Source organism: Coregonus lavaretus (assembly GCF_964263955.1).
Source record: "Coregonus lavaretus genome assembly, chromosome: 23".
NCBI classification, from domain to species: Eukaryota; Metazoa; Chordata; class Actinopteri; order Salmoniformes; family Salmonidae; genus Coregonus; species Coregonus lavaretus.
The window spans coordinates 18,786,474-18,805,790 of record NC_140010.1 but is presented as its reverse complement, the minus strand read 5'-3'; the positions used below and the strand labels follow the sequence as shown (position 1 = coordinate 18,805,790).

At 42.7% G+C, this 19,317-nt stretch overlaps 1 protein-coding gene across 1 annotated transcript in view; it reads left to right on the top strand.

The window, feature by feature from the left end:
• LOC311099094 (5'-AMP-activated protein kinase subunit gamma-1-like) overlaps positions 1–19,197 on the top strand; it is a 56,521-nt gene extending 37,324 nt beyond the window's left edge. Inside the window, exons 4-15 of the mRNA XM_084139725.1 lie at positions 1,868–2,106; positions 4,110–4,170; positions 4,586–4,692; positions 5,302–5,383; positions 9,959–10,017; positions 10,129–10,174; positions 10,258–10,312; positions 12,087–12,213; positions 16,040–16,205; positions 16,319–16,356; positions 16,478–16,624; positions 16,803–19,197. Of these exons, the coding sequence (XP_083995851.1) occupies positions 1,868–2,106; positions 4,110–4,170; positions 4,586–4,692; positions 5,302–5,383; positions 9,959–10,017; positions 10,129–10,174; positions 10,258–10,312; positions 12,087–12,213; positions 16,040–16,205; positions 16,319–16,356; positions 16,478–16,624; positions 16,803–16,919 (1,244 nt within the window). The 3' untranslated portion in view covers positions 16,920–19,197. The remainder of the gene's footprint in view (positions 1–1,867; positions 2,107–4,109; positions 4,171–4,585; positions 4,693–5,301; positions 5,384–9,958; positions 10,018–10,128; positions 10,175–10,257; positions 10,313–12,086; positions 12,214–16,039; positions 16,206–16,318; positions 16,357–16,477; positions 16,625–16,802) is intronic.
• The last annotated feature ends 120 nt before the right edge of the window (positions 19,198–19,317 follow it).

The following is a 19,317-nucleotide window of genomic DNA, read 5'->3' as shown; positions in this document are numbered from 1 at the left end:
TATTCTTCTGAAAAGCTACAGTCCCTTGCAAAAGTATTCATCCCCTTAGCGTTTTTCCTATTTTGTTGCATTACAACCTGTAATTTAAATTGATTTTTATTTTTATTTCATGTAATGGACACACACAAAATAGTCCAAATTGGTGAAGTGAAATGAAAAAAGTAACTTGTTTCAAAATATTCTACAAAATAAATAACGGAAAAGTGGTGCGTGCATATGTATACACCCCCTTTGCTATGAAGCCCCTAAAATAAGATCTGGTGCAACCAATTACCTTCAGAAGTCACATAATTAGTTAGATTGCACATAGGTGGACTTTATTTAAGTGTCACATGATCTCAGTATATATACACCTGTTCTGAAAGGCCCCAGAGTCTGCAACACCACTAAGCAAGGGGAACCACCAAGCAAGCAGCACCATGAAGACCAAGGAGCTCTCCAAACAGGTCAGAGACAAAGTTGTGGAGAAGTACAGATCAGGGTTGGGTTATAAAAAAATATCCGAAACGTTGAACATCCCACGGAGCACCATTAAATCCATTATTACAAATATGGAAAGAATATGGCACCACAACAAACCTGCCAAGAGAGGGCTGCCCACCAAAACTCACGGAACAGGCAAGGAAGGCATTAATCAGAGAGGCAACAAAGAGACCAAAGATAACCCTGAAGGAGCTGCAAAGCTCCACAGTGGAGATTGGAGTATCTGTCCATAGGACCACTTTAAGCCGTACACTCCACAGAGCTGGGCTTTACGGAAGAGTGGCCAGAAAAAAGCCATTGCTTACAAAAAAATAAGCAAATAAGTTCACCAAAAGACATGTGGGAGACTCCCCAAACATATGGAAGAAGGTACTCTGGTCAGATAAGACTAAAATTGAGCTTTCTGGCCATCAAGGAAAACGCTATGTCTGGCGCAAACCCAACACCTCTCATCACCCCGAGAACACCATCCCCACAGTGAAGCATGGTGGTGGCAGCATCATGCTGTGGGGATGTTTTTCATTGGCAGGGACTGGGAAACTGGTCAGCATTGAATTAATGATGGATGGCGCTAAATACAGGGAAATTCTTGAGGGAAACCTGTTTCAGTCTTCCAGAGATTTGAGACTGGGACGGAGGTTCACCTTCCAGCAGGACAATGACCCTAAGCATACTGCTAAAGCAACACTTGAGTGGTTTAAGGGGAAACATTTAAATGTCTTGGAATGGCCTAGTCAAAGCCCAGACCTCAATCCAATTGAGAATCTGTGGTATGTCTTAAAGATTGCTGTATACCAGCGGAACCCATCCAACTTGAAGGAGCTGGAGCAGTTTTGCCTTGAAGAATGGGCAAAAATCCCAGTGGCTAGATGCGCCAAGCTTATAGAGACATACCCCAAGAAACTTGCAGCTGTAATTGCTGCAAAAGGTGGCTCTACAAAGTATTGACTTTGGGGGGGGGGTGAATAGTTATGCACGCTCAAGTTTTCTGTTTTTTTGTCTTATTTCTTGTTTGTTTCACCCCAAAAAATATTTCGCATCTTCATGTTGTGTAAATCAAATGATACAAACCCCCCAAAAATCTATTTTCATTACAGGTTGTAAGGCAACAAAATAGGAAAAATGCCAAGGGGGGTGAATACTTTCGCAAGCCACTGTAATGTATTGGGGACCCACTCCATTATAACAGTATCATGTGACAAGCACATACTCTATTGCAATGGTATATCCCAATTAGAAAGGCCACAATTGAGTTGAGATCACCTGTGAACATAGCAACTGCACTACAGGAGATTTCTAGGGAAACTCTGTGTATACATGACAGGCCTGTGTGGATCTTTGCTAACTGTTAATCCTTTCTCTGATCATTGTCTTTCCTCCACAGTCTCCGGCCTCTCGTCTTCCCCCACCCCACCCAGCACCCCCACCCAGGCCCCCAGCCTGCACATGCTGTTCCCCCAGGAGGTCCACCAGAGTGCCCCAGAGCGCCTGGACCACTCCCTCTCATCACCCCCACCAGACACCGGACAGGGCCTCAGCCTACCGTCCTCTGCCAAGCCCCCCATGCCCTCCTCCTCTCCGATACTCTACACTTTCCCACTGCCCCAAGCTACCTCACAGCCAGTGAGTGATACCTCATACTACCTACTACAACAACCGCTGGGTTACTGTGTTTGTTAGTGGCAGTGATAACTGATTGTGCATTGAAGCAATATTGCAGGGTTGCCAAAGAAAAGTGGTGTAAGGGGGAAGCTGATGTGATTTTCTGTGTCTCCTAGACCTATACAGAGGTAAAATGTGAAGGACGGGAATTAAGTGATTGTTTCAGCAAAGACTGTTGTGTTTGTTCAGCTCCAACGTTCAGCTCAGCAGAGTTCAATATTAGTCTGACCATGATGTTCACAATCAGTGTTTGTACTGATATGTCTAATGTTCCCCTCTCCTATTGGGACAGAGACATTGATTTGATTGATTTGATGTGGTATCTTGTTAAAACTAATAATTCAAGTAACTGTGTGTGCCTGTCTATTTGAGCTATAGCACTCTCTATCTACCCTGACAGTGCAAGTCAATATTTCATCACCATCCTTGGTTTTGTTGTTGCTTCTTACACCCAAAGCATCATGATAATAGTACACTGAGCCATAAGTCTCTCGCTCGCGCTCTCGCTCTCTCTCTCTCTCTCTCTCTCTCTCTAGTTCTCTCGATCTACACACACCAGGCTCTTACCCCAATCCAAGGAATGGCTCTGCCAAATCCAGCCTGGAAGCGTGTTAATGAAACAGCCCTCCATCTCAGATTTACAGCCCTATGTTTACGTACAGCACGTTCCCTTCCCTGTGGCAGTGCAGCAGAGTGGGATGGGATTCATGCCCATGCTGATGCAGGGTTATACAGGCTAGATTTATGACAGTGCAGTAGTGGTTTTGGCTGGAGAATTGCTGCCTCAACATGAGGTATAGGGTGACTGGGGGGTTGGTTAGGCATCCCAGGGGTGAGCTATCAGGGCTTTTTCTTCTACTGCAGTGGGTTGTTGTCAATGCACTGGAAGGGTCTAATCAAGGGGCTAGGGGAGACAACTAATAAAAAAAGATGGTTTTGAATCCTCATATGCTACAAAGAGCACAATATGACTCGGCTCATAGAACGTGCCATGATGATGAAGTGCTTTGTAGCATAGGGAAGGAGTGAAATTAACTGCACACAGACTTATTTTGTTATTGGATCATTTTGATGCAGTACACAGCCTCTGCACAATGTCTTAGTGTTTGTGCAGTAGCCTACTTAATTCCATTCATCCCTTGCCATTATTACTGTAAATAATTATCAATGTAAATAATTTTGCATTGTCAATGTAAATAATTCTGCATTGTGCAAATTGTTGCATTTTTATGTCCTGCAAAACAGTTATGGGCATAGAAAAGGACAGGGAATCCGTGGCTTCTCGCTGCTAGGCAACATGAGGGATTTCCTAATATGGTGAAGAGCCTTGGTTGTTCTGCATGGGGGGGGGGGGGGGTCTAGAGCGTGATCATAATAATAAATGAAACCTGAACGATTTCCCCTGTCGTTCACAATACGCGTAGAAAAATATCTGCTTGGGACAGATGCACTGCGTTTTAAATTAAAGTATTCTTCTTTTGTTTATTTATCCGGACGTGTTGCTCACTCATCTGTTTTAGTCAGTAGTATGATCCTACTGTAGGCAACGGCTTTATTGACTGCAGCAAAATAGATTTAGGAATGTTCCACTACTACAGTTAAGGGGCGTGTAGTCTAATAATAATGTGCCATTAAAGTTACTGACAGGCAGAGCTCCCGATATGAATTGCCCACATTGTCTACAGTAGAAACTTGGACAAGGGCACTTGAATGAGTTGCGTGCAGTGCGTATTGTGCTTTTCTTTTCGTTGGCTTTGCGCAAGGACATTTAGTCTGTCAGTCTGTCAAGATGTATGATTTTGTCATGGTGGAAAATGCCAGCAGTTATTGAATCTACCTTGTTATTTTCGTCCACACTTTGGCAAAAGGCGAGCTGTTGTGCGCCTGCAGCGCGCGACTGGTCTGATATTGGTGTGCTAGATTTGGAGCGCGTTCTTGACTGCCTCTGCCTCTTATTCTTGCAGAATTTCTACGGTTTATTCGAAGGCATGCTGGAGAAACTTGAACTTAACGATGATGGTGTTGGTAAGTAAGTGCATTTTACTGCATTATTAGCCTACATTTGGATGTTACTTGATGGTGCTGCCTATAGCCTTTCATTTGACGTTTTTGCAATTTTATTTGTATATAGTTCAAGACCAGGCTCAATGGTATGGATTGGTCCTTTGTAAAGTGCTGGTGTGAATTGTAATGTGAATATTAGTTACATTGACTGAGCCACATGGGACCAGTTCCATGCTATTGAACACCTGTCACACAAAATAATTAATATTTAAGTCCTATTATGCAGGATTTGTTTTGATCATAAGCTAATTATTGCCTGATGATAGCGCTATAGCAGCGGGAAGTAGGGGTGCTGCAGAAAAATCTGAATTATATTTTTGTAAATATTCCATGTACTGTATACACAGTGTGCATATTTTTCTATCCATCTGTCCAGCTGCTGAACCAGAGAGTGATATTTACATGCGCTTTATGAAGTCCCACTGCTGCTACGACATCGTTCCCACCAGCTCCAAGCTGGTCGTGTTCGACACTGGCCTACAGGTAAGCCCTTTTCCTCTACTTGACTACACACTTTGACATCATGTAGCCTCTGAGACACATAGAGCATCTCAGAGTAAGAGTTTCTTAGAGTAGGAGTGCTGATCTAGGATCAGTTGAGCCTTTTCAATCATAATGAATAACTCCTACAGTACTCTGAGACACTTTGTAAATTCGCTCCCAGACAGACACACGGGTGTGAGTTCACAAAACGATGTATACATAACTTTGAGAAGCACTAATTAACTTTGACCTAAGTTTGACATTATATGTTTATCTAACAGGGTGTGTCCACTGAGGAACATTCTTATGGGTATTGAAGTGCATCCTTGGTCTAAAGGCACTGAAAATTGCATGGTTAATGTTCCATGAGGAGAACAGTGCTATTGCCTCATAAAAGGTTAAACAGTAATCATAAGGAAGTATAGAAACACTGATGTTTAGGAGCTCAGCCACCGAATCCATAAAACTCATGGTTTAGATGAAACCCATAAAACCAGAAAGCTTTATTGTATTATTTTGGATTTACACTAAACATTTTACAAGATGTGCAATACCATCAATACCTTGCCATATGTTTTTTTGTTCTCGGATTATAATCATTTTTCACAGGTAAAGAAGGCGTTCTTTGCCTTAGTGGCCAACGGGGTGCGTGCTGCCCCACTATGGGATTCAGAGAGGCAGTGTTTTGTGGGTAAGACACACCCTTTGTGTAGTATGACATACATTCACATGAAATGTAAAACACGTATATCCACCAATGAATGCATTCTTAAACTATTCAACATTTTGTTGTACATACACTACCGTTCAAAAGTTTGGGGTCACATAGAAATGTCATTGTTTTCGAAAGAAAAGCAACTTTTTTGTCCATTTAAAATAACATCAAATTGATCAGAAAAACAGTGTAGACATTGTTAATGTTGTAAATGGCTATTGTAGCTGGAAACGGCTGATCTTTTTATGGAATATCTACATAGGCGTACAGAGGCCCGTTATCAGCAACCATCAGTCCTGTGTTCCAATTGCACGTTGTGTTTGCTAATCCAAGTTTATCATTTTAAAAGGAAAAGGCTAATTGATCATTAGAAAACCATTTTGCAATTATGTTAGCACAGCTGAAAACTGTTGTGCTGATTAAAGAAGCAATAAAACTGGCCTTCTTGAGACTAGTTGAGTATCTGGAGCATCACCAATTGTGGGTTCGATTACAGGCTCAAAATGGCCAGAAACAAATAACTTTCTTCTGAAACTCGTCAGTCTATTCTTGTTCTGAGAAATGAAGGCGATTCCATGCGAGAAATTACCAAGAAACTGAAGATCTCGTACAACGCTGTGTACTGAGATGGCGCCGGAGAAGATGGCTGCCGTTTTACAGCCCTCTAACCAATTGTACTATCGTGTGTTTTTTCGCGTTATTTGTAATTTATTCTGTAAATAATGTTTCTGCCATAGACTCTTATAACCAAAAAGAGCTTCTAGATATAAGCACAGCGATTACTCACCTCGTATTGGACGAAGATTTTTTCTTCAGCGAGTCGGACGCGAAGGATATCCTACAGACACCCGACAAGGCCCAAATCCCCGTCATTCGCTGGAGAAAGAGACAGATATCGTGGACGTAGGTCGGGGTGCCTTGTAAGGATCCGACGGCGAGCAATTAAATCAAACCTATTAGCCAATGTTCAATCATTTGAAAATAAATTAGATGACCTAAGATTACGGTTATCCTACCAACTGGACATTAAAAACTGTAATATCTTATGTTTCACCGAGTCGTGGCTGAACGACGACATGGACAACATACAGCTGATGGGATATACGCTACATTGGCAGGATAGAACGGCTGACTCCGGTAAGACAAGGGGTGGCGGTCTGTGTATATTTGTAAACAACAGCTGGTGCACAAAATCAAATACTAAGGAAGTCTCTAGGTTTTGCTCGCCTGAGGTAGAGTATCATATGATAAGCTGTAGACCACACTATTTACCAAGAGAGTTTTCATCTATATTTTTCATAGCTGCCTATTTACCACCACAAACCAATGCTGGCATTAAGATTGCACTCAATTAGCTGTATAAGGCCATAAGTAAACAGGGGCAGCGCTCCTAGTGGCCGGGGACTTTAATGCAGGGAAACTTAAATCCGTTCTACCTAATTTCTACCAGCATGTTAAATGTGCAACCACAGGAAAAAAAAACTCTAGACCACCTTTACTCCACACACAGAGACGCATACAAAGCTCTCCCTCGCCCTCCATTTGGCAAATCTGACCATAACTCTATCTTCCTGATTCCTGCTTATAAGCAAAAACTAAAGCAGGAAGCACCAGTGACTCGGTTAATAAAAAAGTGGTCAGATGACGCAGATGCTAAGCTACAGGACTGTTTTGCTAGCACAGACTGGAACATGTTCCGAGATTCTTCAGATAGCATTGAGGAGTACACCACATCAGTCACTGGCTTCATCAATAAGTGCATCGATGACGTCGTCCCCACAGTGACCGTACGTACATACCCCAACCAGAAGCCATGGATTACAGGCAACATTCGCACTGAGCTAAAGGGTAGAGCTGCCGCTTTCAAGGAGCGGGACTCTAACCCGGACGCTTATAAGAAATCCCGCTATGCCCTCCAACGAACCATCAAACAGGCAAAGTGTCAATACAGGACTAAGATTTAATCGTACTACACCGTCTCTGACGCTCGTCGGATGTGGCAGGGCTTGAAAACTATTACAGACTACAAAGGGAAGCACAGCCGCGAGCTGCCCAGTGACACAAGCCTAACAGACGAGCTAAACCACTTCTATGCTCGCTTCGAGGCAAGCAACACTGAAGCATGCATGAGAGCACCAGCTGTTCCGGATGACTATGTGATCACGCTCTCCGTAGCCGATGTGAGTAAGACTTTTAAGCAGGTCAACATTCACAAGGCCGCAGGGCCAGACGGATTACCAGGACGTGTACTCCGAGCATGTGCTGACCAACTGGCAAGTGTCTTCACTGACATTTTCAACATGTCCCTGACTGAGTCTGTAATACCAACATGTTTCAAGCAGACCACCGTCCCCGTGCCCAAGGACACTAAGATAACCTGCCTAAATGATTACCGACCCGTAGCACTGACGTCTGTAGCCATGAAGTGCTTTGAAAGGCTGGTCATGGCTCACATCAACATTTTATACCAGAAACCCTAGACCCACTCCAATTTGCATACCGCCCCAACAGATCCACAGATGATGCAATCGCTATTGCACTCCACACTGCCCTTTCCCACCTGGACAAGTGGAACACCTACGTGAGAATGCTATTCATTGACTACAGCTCAGCGTTCAACACCATAGTGCCCTCAAAGCTCATCACTAAGCTAAGGATCCTGGGACTAAACACCTCCCTCTGCAACTGGATCCTGGACTTCCTGACGGGCCGCCCCCAGGTGGTAAGGGTAGATAACAACACATCTGCCACGCTGATCCTCAACACGGGGGCCCCTCAGGGGTGCGTGCTCAGTCCCCTCCTGTACTCCCTGTTCACCCATGACTGCATGGCCAGGCACGACTCCAACACCATCATTAAGTTTGCCGACGACACAACAGTGTTAGGCCTGATCACCGACAACGATGAGACAGCCTATAGGGAGGAGGTCAGAGACCTGGCCATGTGGTGCCAGGATAACAACCTCTCCCTCAACGTGACCAAGACAAAGGAGATGATTGTGGACTACAGGGAAAAAAAGAGGACTGAGCACGCCCCCATTCTCATCGACGGGGCTGTAGTGGAACAGGTTGAGAGCTTCAAGTTCCTTGTTGTCCACATCACCAACGAACTATCATGGTCCAAACACACCCAAGACCGTTGTGAAGAGGGCACGACAAAGCCTATTCCCCCTCAGGAGACTGAAAATATTTGGCATGGGTCCTCAGATCCTCAAAAAGTTCTACAGCTGCACCATCGAGAGCATCCTGACTGGTTGCATCACCACCTGGTATGGCAACTGCTCGGCCTCCGACCGCAAGGCACTACAGAGGGTAGTGCGTACGGCCCAGTACATCACTGGGGCCAAGCTTCCTGCCATCCAGGACGTCTATACCAGGCAGTGTCAGAGGAAGGCCCTCAAAATTGTCAGACTCCAGCCACCCTAGTCATAGACTGTTCTCTCTGCTACCGCACGGCAAGCGGTACCAGAGCGCCAAGTCTAGGTCCAAAAGGCTTCTCAACAGCTTCTACCCCCAAGCCATAAGACTCCTAAACAGTTAATCATGGCTACCCGGACTATTTGCACTGCCCCTCCCACCCCCACCCCATCTTTTTACGCTGCTGCTACTCTGTCACTTTAACTCTACCCACATGTACATATTATCTCAACTACCTCAACTAGCCGGTGCCCCCGCACATTGACTCTGTACCGGTACCCCCCTGTATATAGCCTCCCTACTGTTATTTTATTTTACTTCTGCTCTTTTTTTCCCAACACTTTTTTGTTGTCGTTTTATTTTACTTTTTTATTAAAAAAAATCATAATAATGCATTGTTGGTTAAGGGCTGTAAGTAAGCATTTCACGTTAATGTCTACACCTATTGTATTTGGTGCATGTGTCAAATAAAATGTGATTTGATTTGACTAATCCCTTCACAGAACAGCGCAAACTGGCTGACGAGTTTCAGAAGAAAGTTATTTGTTTCTGGCCATTTTGAGCCTGTAATCGAACCCACAATTGCTGATGCTCCAGATACTCAACTAGTCTCAAGAAGGCCAGTTTTATTGCTTATTTAATCAGCACAACAGTTTTCAGCTGTGCTAGCATAATTGCAAAAGGGTTTTCTAATGTTTTCAATTAGCCTTTTAAAATGATAAACCTGGATTAGCAAACACAACGTGCCATTGGAACACAGGACTGATAGTTGCTGATAATGGGCCTCTGTACACCTATGTAGATATTCCATTAAAAATCAGCCATTTCCAGCTACAATAGCCATTTACAGCATTAACAATGTCTATACTGTATTTCTGATCAATTTGATGTTATTTTAATGGACAAAAAAATTGCTTTTCTTTCGAAAACAAGGAAATTTCTAAGTGACCCCAAACTTTTGAACGGTAGTGTACGTACATGCTGGTAGATTTGTTGAAATGAATGGTACTAGCCATGGCCAGTGGAGCATGGTTTGTTGGCGAGAAGACAGTTAGCAACCTAATGCTTTATGACGGCTCTATGACAATTGTTAGTCATTCTATTATCTATAGGCTTACATTTCTTCTCATTTCAGGAATGTTGACAATCACAGACTTCATCATCATACTACACAGATACTACAAGTCACCGTTGGTAAGTTTGAGTGGATGAACTAATTAGCAAAATATTTGTTCACCATCAAAATCCTATGTTGGATTTCTGTAGTTTATTCTTTAGATATCAATATAGTTTTATTGTTTATAGGTGCAAATATATGAGTTGGAAGATCATAAGCTTGAGACATGGAGAGGTATGTAAAAAGCTTTTGTTTAAATGATGACAATAAATTACATGTACAGAACATTTAACTCACAATATTTTCTCTCTCCACAGAAGTATATTTGCAAGAGACATTCAAGCCTTTAGTGAACATATCACCTGAATCAAGGTACGTTCTCATAACAATGGTTATTATACAGTTATGAATGTGTGTAAGAGCGTGTGTATCTGTCTTGAATATACAGTTGATGTCGGAAGTTTACATACACTTAGGTTGGAGTCATTAAAACTAGTTTTTCAACAACTCCGCAAATGTATTGTTAACAAACTATAGTTTTGGCAAGTCGGTTAGGAAATCTACTTTGTGCATGACACAAGTCATTTTTCCAACAATTGTTTACAGACAGATTATTTCACTTATAATTCACTGTATCTCAATTCCAGTGGGTCAGAAGTTTACATACACTAAGTTGAATGTGCCTTTAAACAGCTTGGAAAGTTCCAGAAAATGATTTTATGGCTTTAGAAGCTTCTGATAGGCTAATTGACATAATTTGAGTCAATTGGAGGTGTACCTGAGGATGTGTTTCAAGGCCTACCTTCAAACTCAGTGCCTCGTTGCTTAACATCATTGGAAAATCAAAAGAAATCAGCCAAGACCTCAGAAAAGAAATTGTAGACCTTCACAAGTCTGGTTCATCCTTGGGAGCAATTTCCAAACGCCTGAAGGTACCACGTTCATCTGTACAAATAATAGTACGCAAGTATAAAACCATGGGACCACGCAGCCGTCATACCACACAGGAAGGAGACGCATTCTGTCTCCTAGAGATGAACGTACTTCAGTGCGAAAAGTGCAAATAAATCCCAGAACAGCAGCAAAGGACCTTGTGAAGATGCTGGAGGAAACAGGTACAAAAGTATCTATATCCACAGTAAAACGAGTCCTATATCGACATAACCTGAAAGGCCGCTCAGCAAGGAAGAAGCCACTGCTCCAAAGCCGCCATAAAAAAACCAGACTACAGTTTGTAACTGCACATGGGGACAAAGATCGTACTTTTTGGAGAAATGTCCTCTGGTCTGATGAAACAAAAATAGATCTGTTCGGCCATAATGACCATCGTTATGTTTGGAGGAAAAAGGGTGGGCTTGCAAGCCGAAGAACACCATCCCAACCGTGAAGCACGGGGGTGGCAGCATCATGCTGTGGGGGTGCTTTGCTGCAGGAGGGACTGGTGCACTTCACAAAATAGATGGCATCATGTGGAAGGAAAATTATGTGGATATATTGAAGCAACATCTCAAGACATCAGTCAGGAAGTTAAAGCTTGGTCGCAAATGGGTCTTCCAAATGGACAATTACCCCAAGCATACTTCCAAAGTTGTGGCAAAATGGCTTAAGGACAACAAAGTCAAGGTATTGGAGTGGCCATCACAAAGCCCTGCCCTCAATCCTATAGAAAATGTGTGGGCAGAACTGAAAAAGTGTGTGCGAGCAAGGAGGCCTACAAACCTGACTCAGTTACACCAGCTCTGTCAGGAGGAATGGGCCAAAATTCACCCAACCTATTGTGGGAAGCTTGTGGAAGGCTACCCAAAACGTTTGACCCAAGTTAAACAATTTAAAGGCAATGCTACCAAATACTAATTGAGTGTATGTAAACTTCTGACCCACTGGGAATGTGATGAAAGAAATAAAAGCTGAAAGAAATCATTCTCTCTAAAATTATTCTGACATTTCACATTCTTAAAATAAAGTGGTGATCCTAACTGTCCTAAGACAGGGAATTTTTACTAGGATTAAATGTCAGGAATTGTGAAAAACTGAGTTTAAATGTATTTGGCTAAGGTGTATGTAAACTTCTGACTTCAACTGTACATAGATGCAAAGAAAATAACATACTTTTATTTTCATTTGTGCTTTACGTCTGTCTTTGCAGCATATTTGATGCAGTGTATTCCCTCATCAAAAACAAGATCCACCGGCTGCCTGTCATCGACCCTGTGACGGGGAACCCACTTTACATCCTCACACACAAGAGGATCCTCAAGTTCCTACAGCTCTTTGTAAGTCTAAAACCATGTGCTCTATTTTCGGCTGGTGTTAATGCAGCGCTAGTGTCAAACGCACGTTAGTTTGTAATTTGGTCATGTAAAAACTGGTGCGCTGGCATTTTCCAGCCCTAATGCCAGGTACGGCAATTTAACTGTCTAACATCAGCACGCTTGCGCTCAGATGGGAGGGGTGGAAATATTTGAGGCGTGTCCTTAAAAACATGATCCAAAGTGCTAATTTCAGGCAGCGCTAGTAGGGATATTTAAGACCAACCAAAAGCTGGTTTTAGCGGTAACGCAGTTGGTTATGGTATGAATTTTGACAGCGGAAACGCAGCCTATCCAGCCGTGACGCACACTGCCCATATGTGCATGGAACAAGATGTGATTTGGTGCCTGTATACTTCGTATTTTGAAACATAAAACACTTTTTCATTTCGTTTTTCATTAGAAACCAAGCATAGCCTCCCCGCCTCTCAATGAAGTCTGTTTTATTTTTGTCCTGCCCAATGTAATCAAGTATGCTCGTCAAGATCGTCGATAGTGTTTGGGTCGTCATGAGACCGCTTGGAAATTTATCTTAATCACCAAAGCTTTGAGAGGAGCAAAACAGTGAGCTGACATTCCCTTTTTATCTAAGTATTGTAGGCAGGCCTACATTACTTTAGCCATGCTTTGGACCTGCGTAAAACCCCTCCGTGATGTTGGCTACATGTATCCATGCCCATCATGAAACAAGTATTTACAAGAAATGTTCCTGTAACAATTGTTTTCCATTTCATATTTTTTAAACCCAAGCCCTCCGTAGGCTACCCTTACCCTAGTCCTACTATAACGAAGGCTGGTTTTATTTTTATTTATTTTATTTAAACTTGTTTTAACTAGGCAAGTCAGTTAAGAACAAATTCTTATTTACAATGACAGCCTACCAAAAGGCAAAAGGTCTCCTGCGGGGACAGAGCTGGGATAAAAAAAATATATATATATAGGACAAAACACACATCACGACAAGAGACACCACAACACTACATAAAGAGAGACCTAAGACCTGGTTCAACAGCAATGCATTGTCTTTTTTTATGATGGCGATTTTATGATATCATTACATTTTATATATATATTTGTTGTAGATTTGTTTATTTTTTAAACCAAACCTGATTCACTGTCCTGGTTTTATGGTGAGAACGTTCATGGCACACATGCAATGCAACTTCTGGAGAAGTGTGAATGCGATCAGTAGGATGGTTCCAATATGTACACTGAACAAAATTATAAACGTACATGTTAAGTGTTGGTTTCATGAGCTGAAATAAAAGATCCCAGAGATTTTCCATACGCACAAAAAGCTTATTTCTGTCAAATTTTGCGCACAAATGTGTTTACATCCCTGTTAGTGAGCATTTCTCATTTGCCAAGATAATTCATCCACCTGACAGGTGTAGCATATCAATAAGCCTATTAAACAGCATTATCATTACACAGGTGCACCTTATGCTGGGGACAATAAAAGGCCACTCTAAAATGTGCAGATTTGTCACACAACACAATGCCACAGATGTCTCAAGATTTGAGGTAGCGTGCATTTGACATGCTGACTGCAGGAATGTCCACCAGAGCTGTTGCCTGATAATTGAATGTTAATTTCTCTACCATAAGCTACCTCCAACATTGTTTTAGAGAATTGCCTGTAGCATAAGCTACGAGAAATGAACACAATTGCATTTTATCAATATGCAATTTGAATGCCCAGAGATACCGTGACGATGTCCTGAGGCCCATTTGTCGTACCAGTCATCCGCCGCTTTCACCTCATGTTTCAGCTTGATAATGCACGGCCCCATGTCGCAAGGATCTGTACACTATTCCTGGAAGCTGAAAATGACCCAGTTCTTCCATAGCCTGCATACTCACCAGGCATGTCACCCATTGAGCATGTTTGGGATGCTCTGGATCGACATGCACGACAGCGTGTTCCAGTTCCTGCCAATATCCAGCAACTTCGCACAGCCATTGAAGAGGAGTGGGACAACATTCCACAGGCCACAATCAACAGCCTGATCAACTCTATGCGAAGGAGATGTGTCATGCTGCATGAGACAAATGTGGTCACGCCAGACACTCTGGTTTTCTGATCCACGCCCATACCTTTTTTTTAAGGTACAGTTGAAGTCGGAAGTTTACATACACTTAGGTTGGAGTAATTAAAACTTGTTTTTCAACCACTCCACACATTTCTTGTTAACAAACTATAGTTTTGGCAAGTCGTTTAGGACATCTACTTTGTGCATGACACAAGTAATTTTTCCAACAATTGTTTACAGACAGATTATTTCACTTATAATTCACTGTATCACAATTCCAGTGGGTCAGAAGTTTACATACACTAAGTTGACTGTGCCTTTAAACAGCTTGGAAAATTCCAGAAAATGATGTCATGGCTTTAGAAGCTTCTGATAGGCTAATTGACATCATTTGAGTCAATTGGAGGTGTACCTGTGGATGTATTTCAAGGCCTACCTTCAAACTCAGTGCCTCTTTGCTTGACATCATGGGAAAATCAAAAGAAATCAGCCAAGACCTCAGAAAATAAATGTGTACACTTCCACAAGTCTGGTTCATCCTTGGGAGCAATTTCCAAACGCCTGAAGGTACCACGTTCATCGGTACAAACAATAGTATGCAAGTATAAACACCATGGGACCACGCAGCCGTCATACCGCTCAGGAAGGAGACGCGTTCTGTCTCCTAGAGATGAACGTACTTTGGTGTGAAAAGTGCAAATCAATCCCAGAACATGAGCAAAGGACCTTGTGAAGATGCTGGAGGAAACCGGTACAAAAGTATCTATATCCACAGTAGAACGAGTCCTATATCGACATTACCTGAAAGGCTGCTCAGCAAGGAAGAAGTACTGCTCCAAAACCGCCATAAAAAAGCCAGACTACGGTTTGCAACTGCACATGGGGACAATGATCGTACTTTTTGGATCTGGTCTGATGAAACAAAAATAGAACTTTGGCCATAATGACTATTGTTATGTTTGGAGGATAAAGGGGGTGGGCTTGCAAGCCGAAGAACACCATCCCAATCGTGACACACAGGGGTGGCAGCATCATGCTGTGGGGGTGCTTTGCTGCAGGAGGGTCTGGTGCACTTCACAAAATAGATGGCATCATGAGGAAGGAAAATTATGTGGATATATTGAAGCAACATCTCAAGACATCAGTCAGGAAGTTAAAGCTTGGTTGCAAATGGGTCTTCCAAATGGACAATGACCCCAAGCATACTTCCAAAGTTGTGGCAAAATGACTTAAGGACAACAAAGTCAAGGTATTGGAGTGGCCATCACAAAGCCCTGACCTCAATCCTATAGAAAATTTGTGGGCAGAACTGAAAAAGCGTGTGCGAGCAAGGAGGCCTACAAACCTGACTCAATTACACCAGCTTTGTCAGGAGGAATGGGCCAAAATTCACCCAACCTATTGTGGGAAGCTTGTGGAAGGCTACCAAAAAAATTTGACCCAAGTTAAACAATTTAAAGGCAATGCTACCAAATACTAATTGAGTGTATGTAAACTTCTGACCCACTGGGAATGTGATGAAATAAATAAAAGCTGAAAGAAATCATTCTCTACAATTATTCTGACATTTCACATTCTTAAAATAAAGTGGTGATCCTAACTGACCTAAGACAGGGAATTTTTACTAGGATTAAATGTCAGGAATTGTGAAAAACTGAGTTTAAATGTATTTGGCTAAGGTGTATGTAAACTTCCGACTTCAACTGTAGATAGATAGATAGATGGATCGGTGTTATATTTTATCCTATGTGTTCCAGGTGCGTGAGATGCCCAAGCCGGCCTTTATGAAGCAGACTCTAGGAGAGCTGGGCATCGGCACCTACAAGAACATAGCCTTCATCCACCCTGACACACCCATCATCAAGGCCCTGCAGATCTTCGTAGAGAGGAGGGTGTCTGCCCTGCCTGTGGTGGACGTATCTGGTACGTGTTACTGTAAAACACTTTGTGACAACTGTTGTTAAAATATACTATACAGGTAAATTTGATCGATTGAGATTCAGTTCAACTCTGGTTATGTTTCAATCTCCTGACAGGGAAAGTGGTGGATATTTACTCCAAATTTGATGTCATAGTAAGTTGTGATTTTGGAAATACAGCTTGGTATTCATGTTACTTCTCCCTCAACAATATATTGTGTGAATGTTTTCCTTCAAAAAGCCATCCATATGAGTGTGTCTATGTATCATGTATAGAACCTGGCAGCAGAGAAGACGTATAATAACCTAGACATCACAGTGACCCAGGCTCTGAGGCATCGCTGCCAGTACTTTGAGGGGGTCATGCAATGCCACAAGCTGGATACACTGGAGACTATTGTGGACAAGATTGTCAAAGCAGAGGTGAGTTCAAACACACACATACACACATGAATTCAACACACCAACAACACAAGCAATAACGTGCAAACTCAACACAGACACAAAATGCCCACTGTCCCTCTCTTCCTCTCCTTTTCTCTTTCTCTCTCTGTGTGTGTGTGTGTGTGTGTGTGTGTGTGTGTGTGTGTGTGTGTGTCAGGTCCATCGGTTGGTAGTGGTGGATGAGCGCTCGGCCATCGAGGGCATCATCTCCCTGTCTGACATCCTGCAGGCCTTGGTGCTCAGCCCAGCAGGTATAGACGCTCAGCATTCCTAACCCCCTCCTAATACTACACTTGGACCCTGAGCTCCCTCCCCACCCTGCCCTGTCCTGCCCTGTCCTGTCCTGCCTCGCGCACCTCACACAGGTAGGACACTAACACACACTCAGGCCTTTGCTGGTTGGCACCCACATGCGGATGGCATGGGCTTGATGCCAGGCTGCCCGTGCCTTTGAGCCGTCCTGTATGCCAGCGCGTGACGGTGTGGGCTTGGCTGTGTGTCTGACTCAGGACCATGTCTTGTCCTCTCGTGCTACCCTCAGATTCTAATAGAAGAATGTTCATGTCAACATCTTACTACCATATGCTTGGTAGCCTTTCTTTGTTGTCTTGGTATTTTGTCTGTCTGCTTATAGTTTTGAATAATGAGGAAGAATGTGGAATAATGTAAGATAACAAGTTTGCATGTTTGTGCTTTGGAAGGAAATGCCTTTGCTGGTGCAGTTATAATGCATTTAAAAATTGCATTTTGAATTTGCTGGTGCATCAGTTCCCAGATTGAAAACTGCAGTGAGCAAGACTCATCAACTCAGATGTGAGACGTGAGCGTGAATGAAACCTATCTCCCTGAAGCAAATAAGCCTACTATTGTTATGTTGGACATTAGCCTGGTCCTAGATCTGTTGCAATAGCCAACACCTATGGTCATTGTAATGCCAGCACAAACAGATCTGGGACCAGGCTAGTGGGATGTATTCTTGTGTCCTTACCTCACATGTCTGTTCTCCCCTTCCCTAGATGCCTGCAGAGAGGAGGGCCTCCTGGAGTGAGAGGGGGGTCTACTGCAGCTGGAATCACAGAGGCTGTTCTAAAATATAGAACTTGTATTCTACAGGTAGCTGCTAAAATAAAGGAAACACTTAGGGATACAAAGTATATTGAAAGCAGGTGCTTCTACCCAAGTGTGGTTCCTGAGTTAATTAAACAATTGACATCCCATCATGCTTAGGGTCATGTATAAAAATGCACAGTTGGCCATTATTTTGGTACCATAGCTAAAAGAAGAGAGCTCAGTGACTTTGAAAGAGGGGTCTCAAAGAGGCATGGGGAGTTGATAGTGTGTGTGTGTCTGTCACCAGATGTCAACCCAATTTAACACTTATGGGAGATTCTGGAGTGGTGCCTGAGATAGTGTTTTCCACCACCATTAAGAAAACACAAAATTATGGAAAAATTGTCGCATCCCTCCAATATAATTCCAGACACTTGTAGAATCTATGCCTGGCGGCTCGTGGTGGCCCAATGGCCTATTAATATATTGGTGTTTCCTTTATTTTGGCAGTTAACTGGACTTCTTTTGGTTCTAGACATGGGGCCCAGAGCCCTTCATGTTGATGCACTAGACTTTGAAACCAAAGGGCTGGACTGGATTGGACTGCTACTGGGAGGTAAATGGCTTTAATGCTGGAGGACCAGCATCTCTCTGTCTGAATGGAACTGGACTTGATTCACTGTGGGGCTGAGCCAGTCTGGAGACTGTGGTTATCTATGTATATGAGGGCTATGTATGTTTTGGTGTTTGTCTCTGTATCATGTTGCTCTGTCGTGTTAACAGTGCCTAGTCACTCTGGGTAGTTTCAAACCTTCAAGGAACAAGTAGATTGACAGATCTGGTCAAAGCATCTTACTTGATGATACACACAAGCATGTGTCTATATTCCCCACGGGAAATAATAACCTGTTTGTATCGGTGGAGCTGGAACGTACTGGACCACGAAAAGTGATGGTTGGGTAAATAACGTCAGTCTATATGCTGTCAAAAACAGACCATTTAGAACATATTATTGCATTCTTCACTTTAGTATCAAAAGTGGCTATGTTATAGCATGGTCTATGATAAGCCACATGTTGTTGTCCACACCCCTTTTAGGGTCCATATGTAGTCTCTTTGTCCAATCCTTAGTGACAGTGCCTTTTGCTTGCCCCGCCCCTCACCATGGAAGCAAACACCATTCTCTAACCATAAAACATCACAACAAGGTGTTCTTGAAGAACAAGCAAGATATTGTCAAAAATGTGTTCTCATTTAACCTGAAGGAGAAATGGCAGGTGTTCATGCTTTACCTTGTTATTTTTGGAGGGGTTTTATTTGTATGAGTAATATGCTGTGAAGAGAGACAGAACAGGAAAAAGGCTTTATTTATATATATATACACTGCTCAAAAAAATAAAGGGAACACTAAAATAACACATCCTAGATCTGAATGAATGAAATAATCTTATTAAATACATTTTTCTTTACATAGTTGAATGTGCTGACAACAAAATCACACAATAATTATCAATGGAAATCAAATGTATCAACCCATGGAGGTCTGGATTTGGAGACACCCTCAAAATTAAAGTGGAAAACCACACTACAGGCTGATCCAACTTTGATGTAATGTCCTTAAA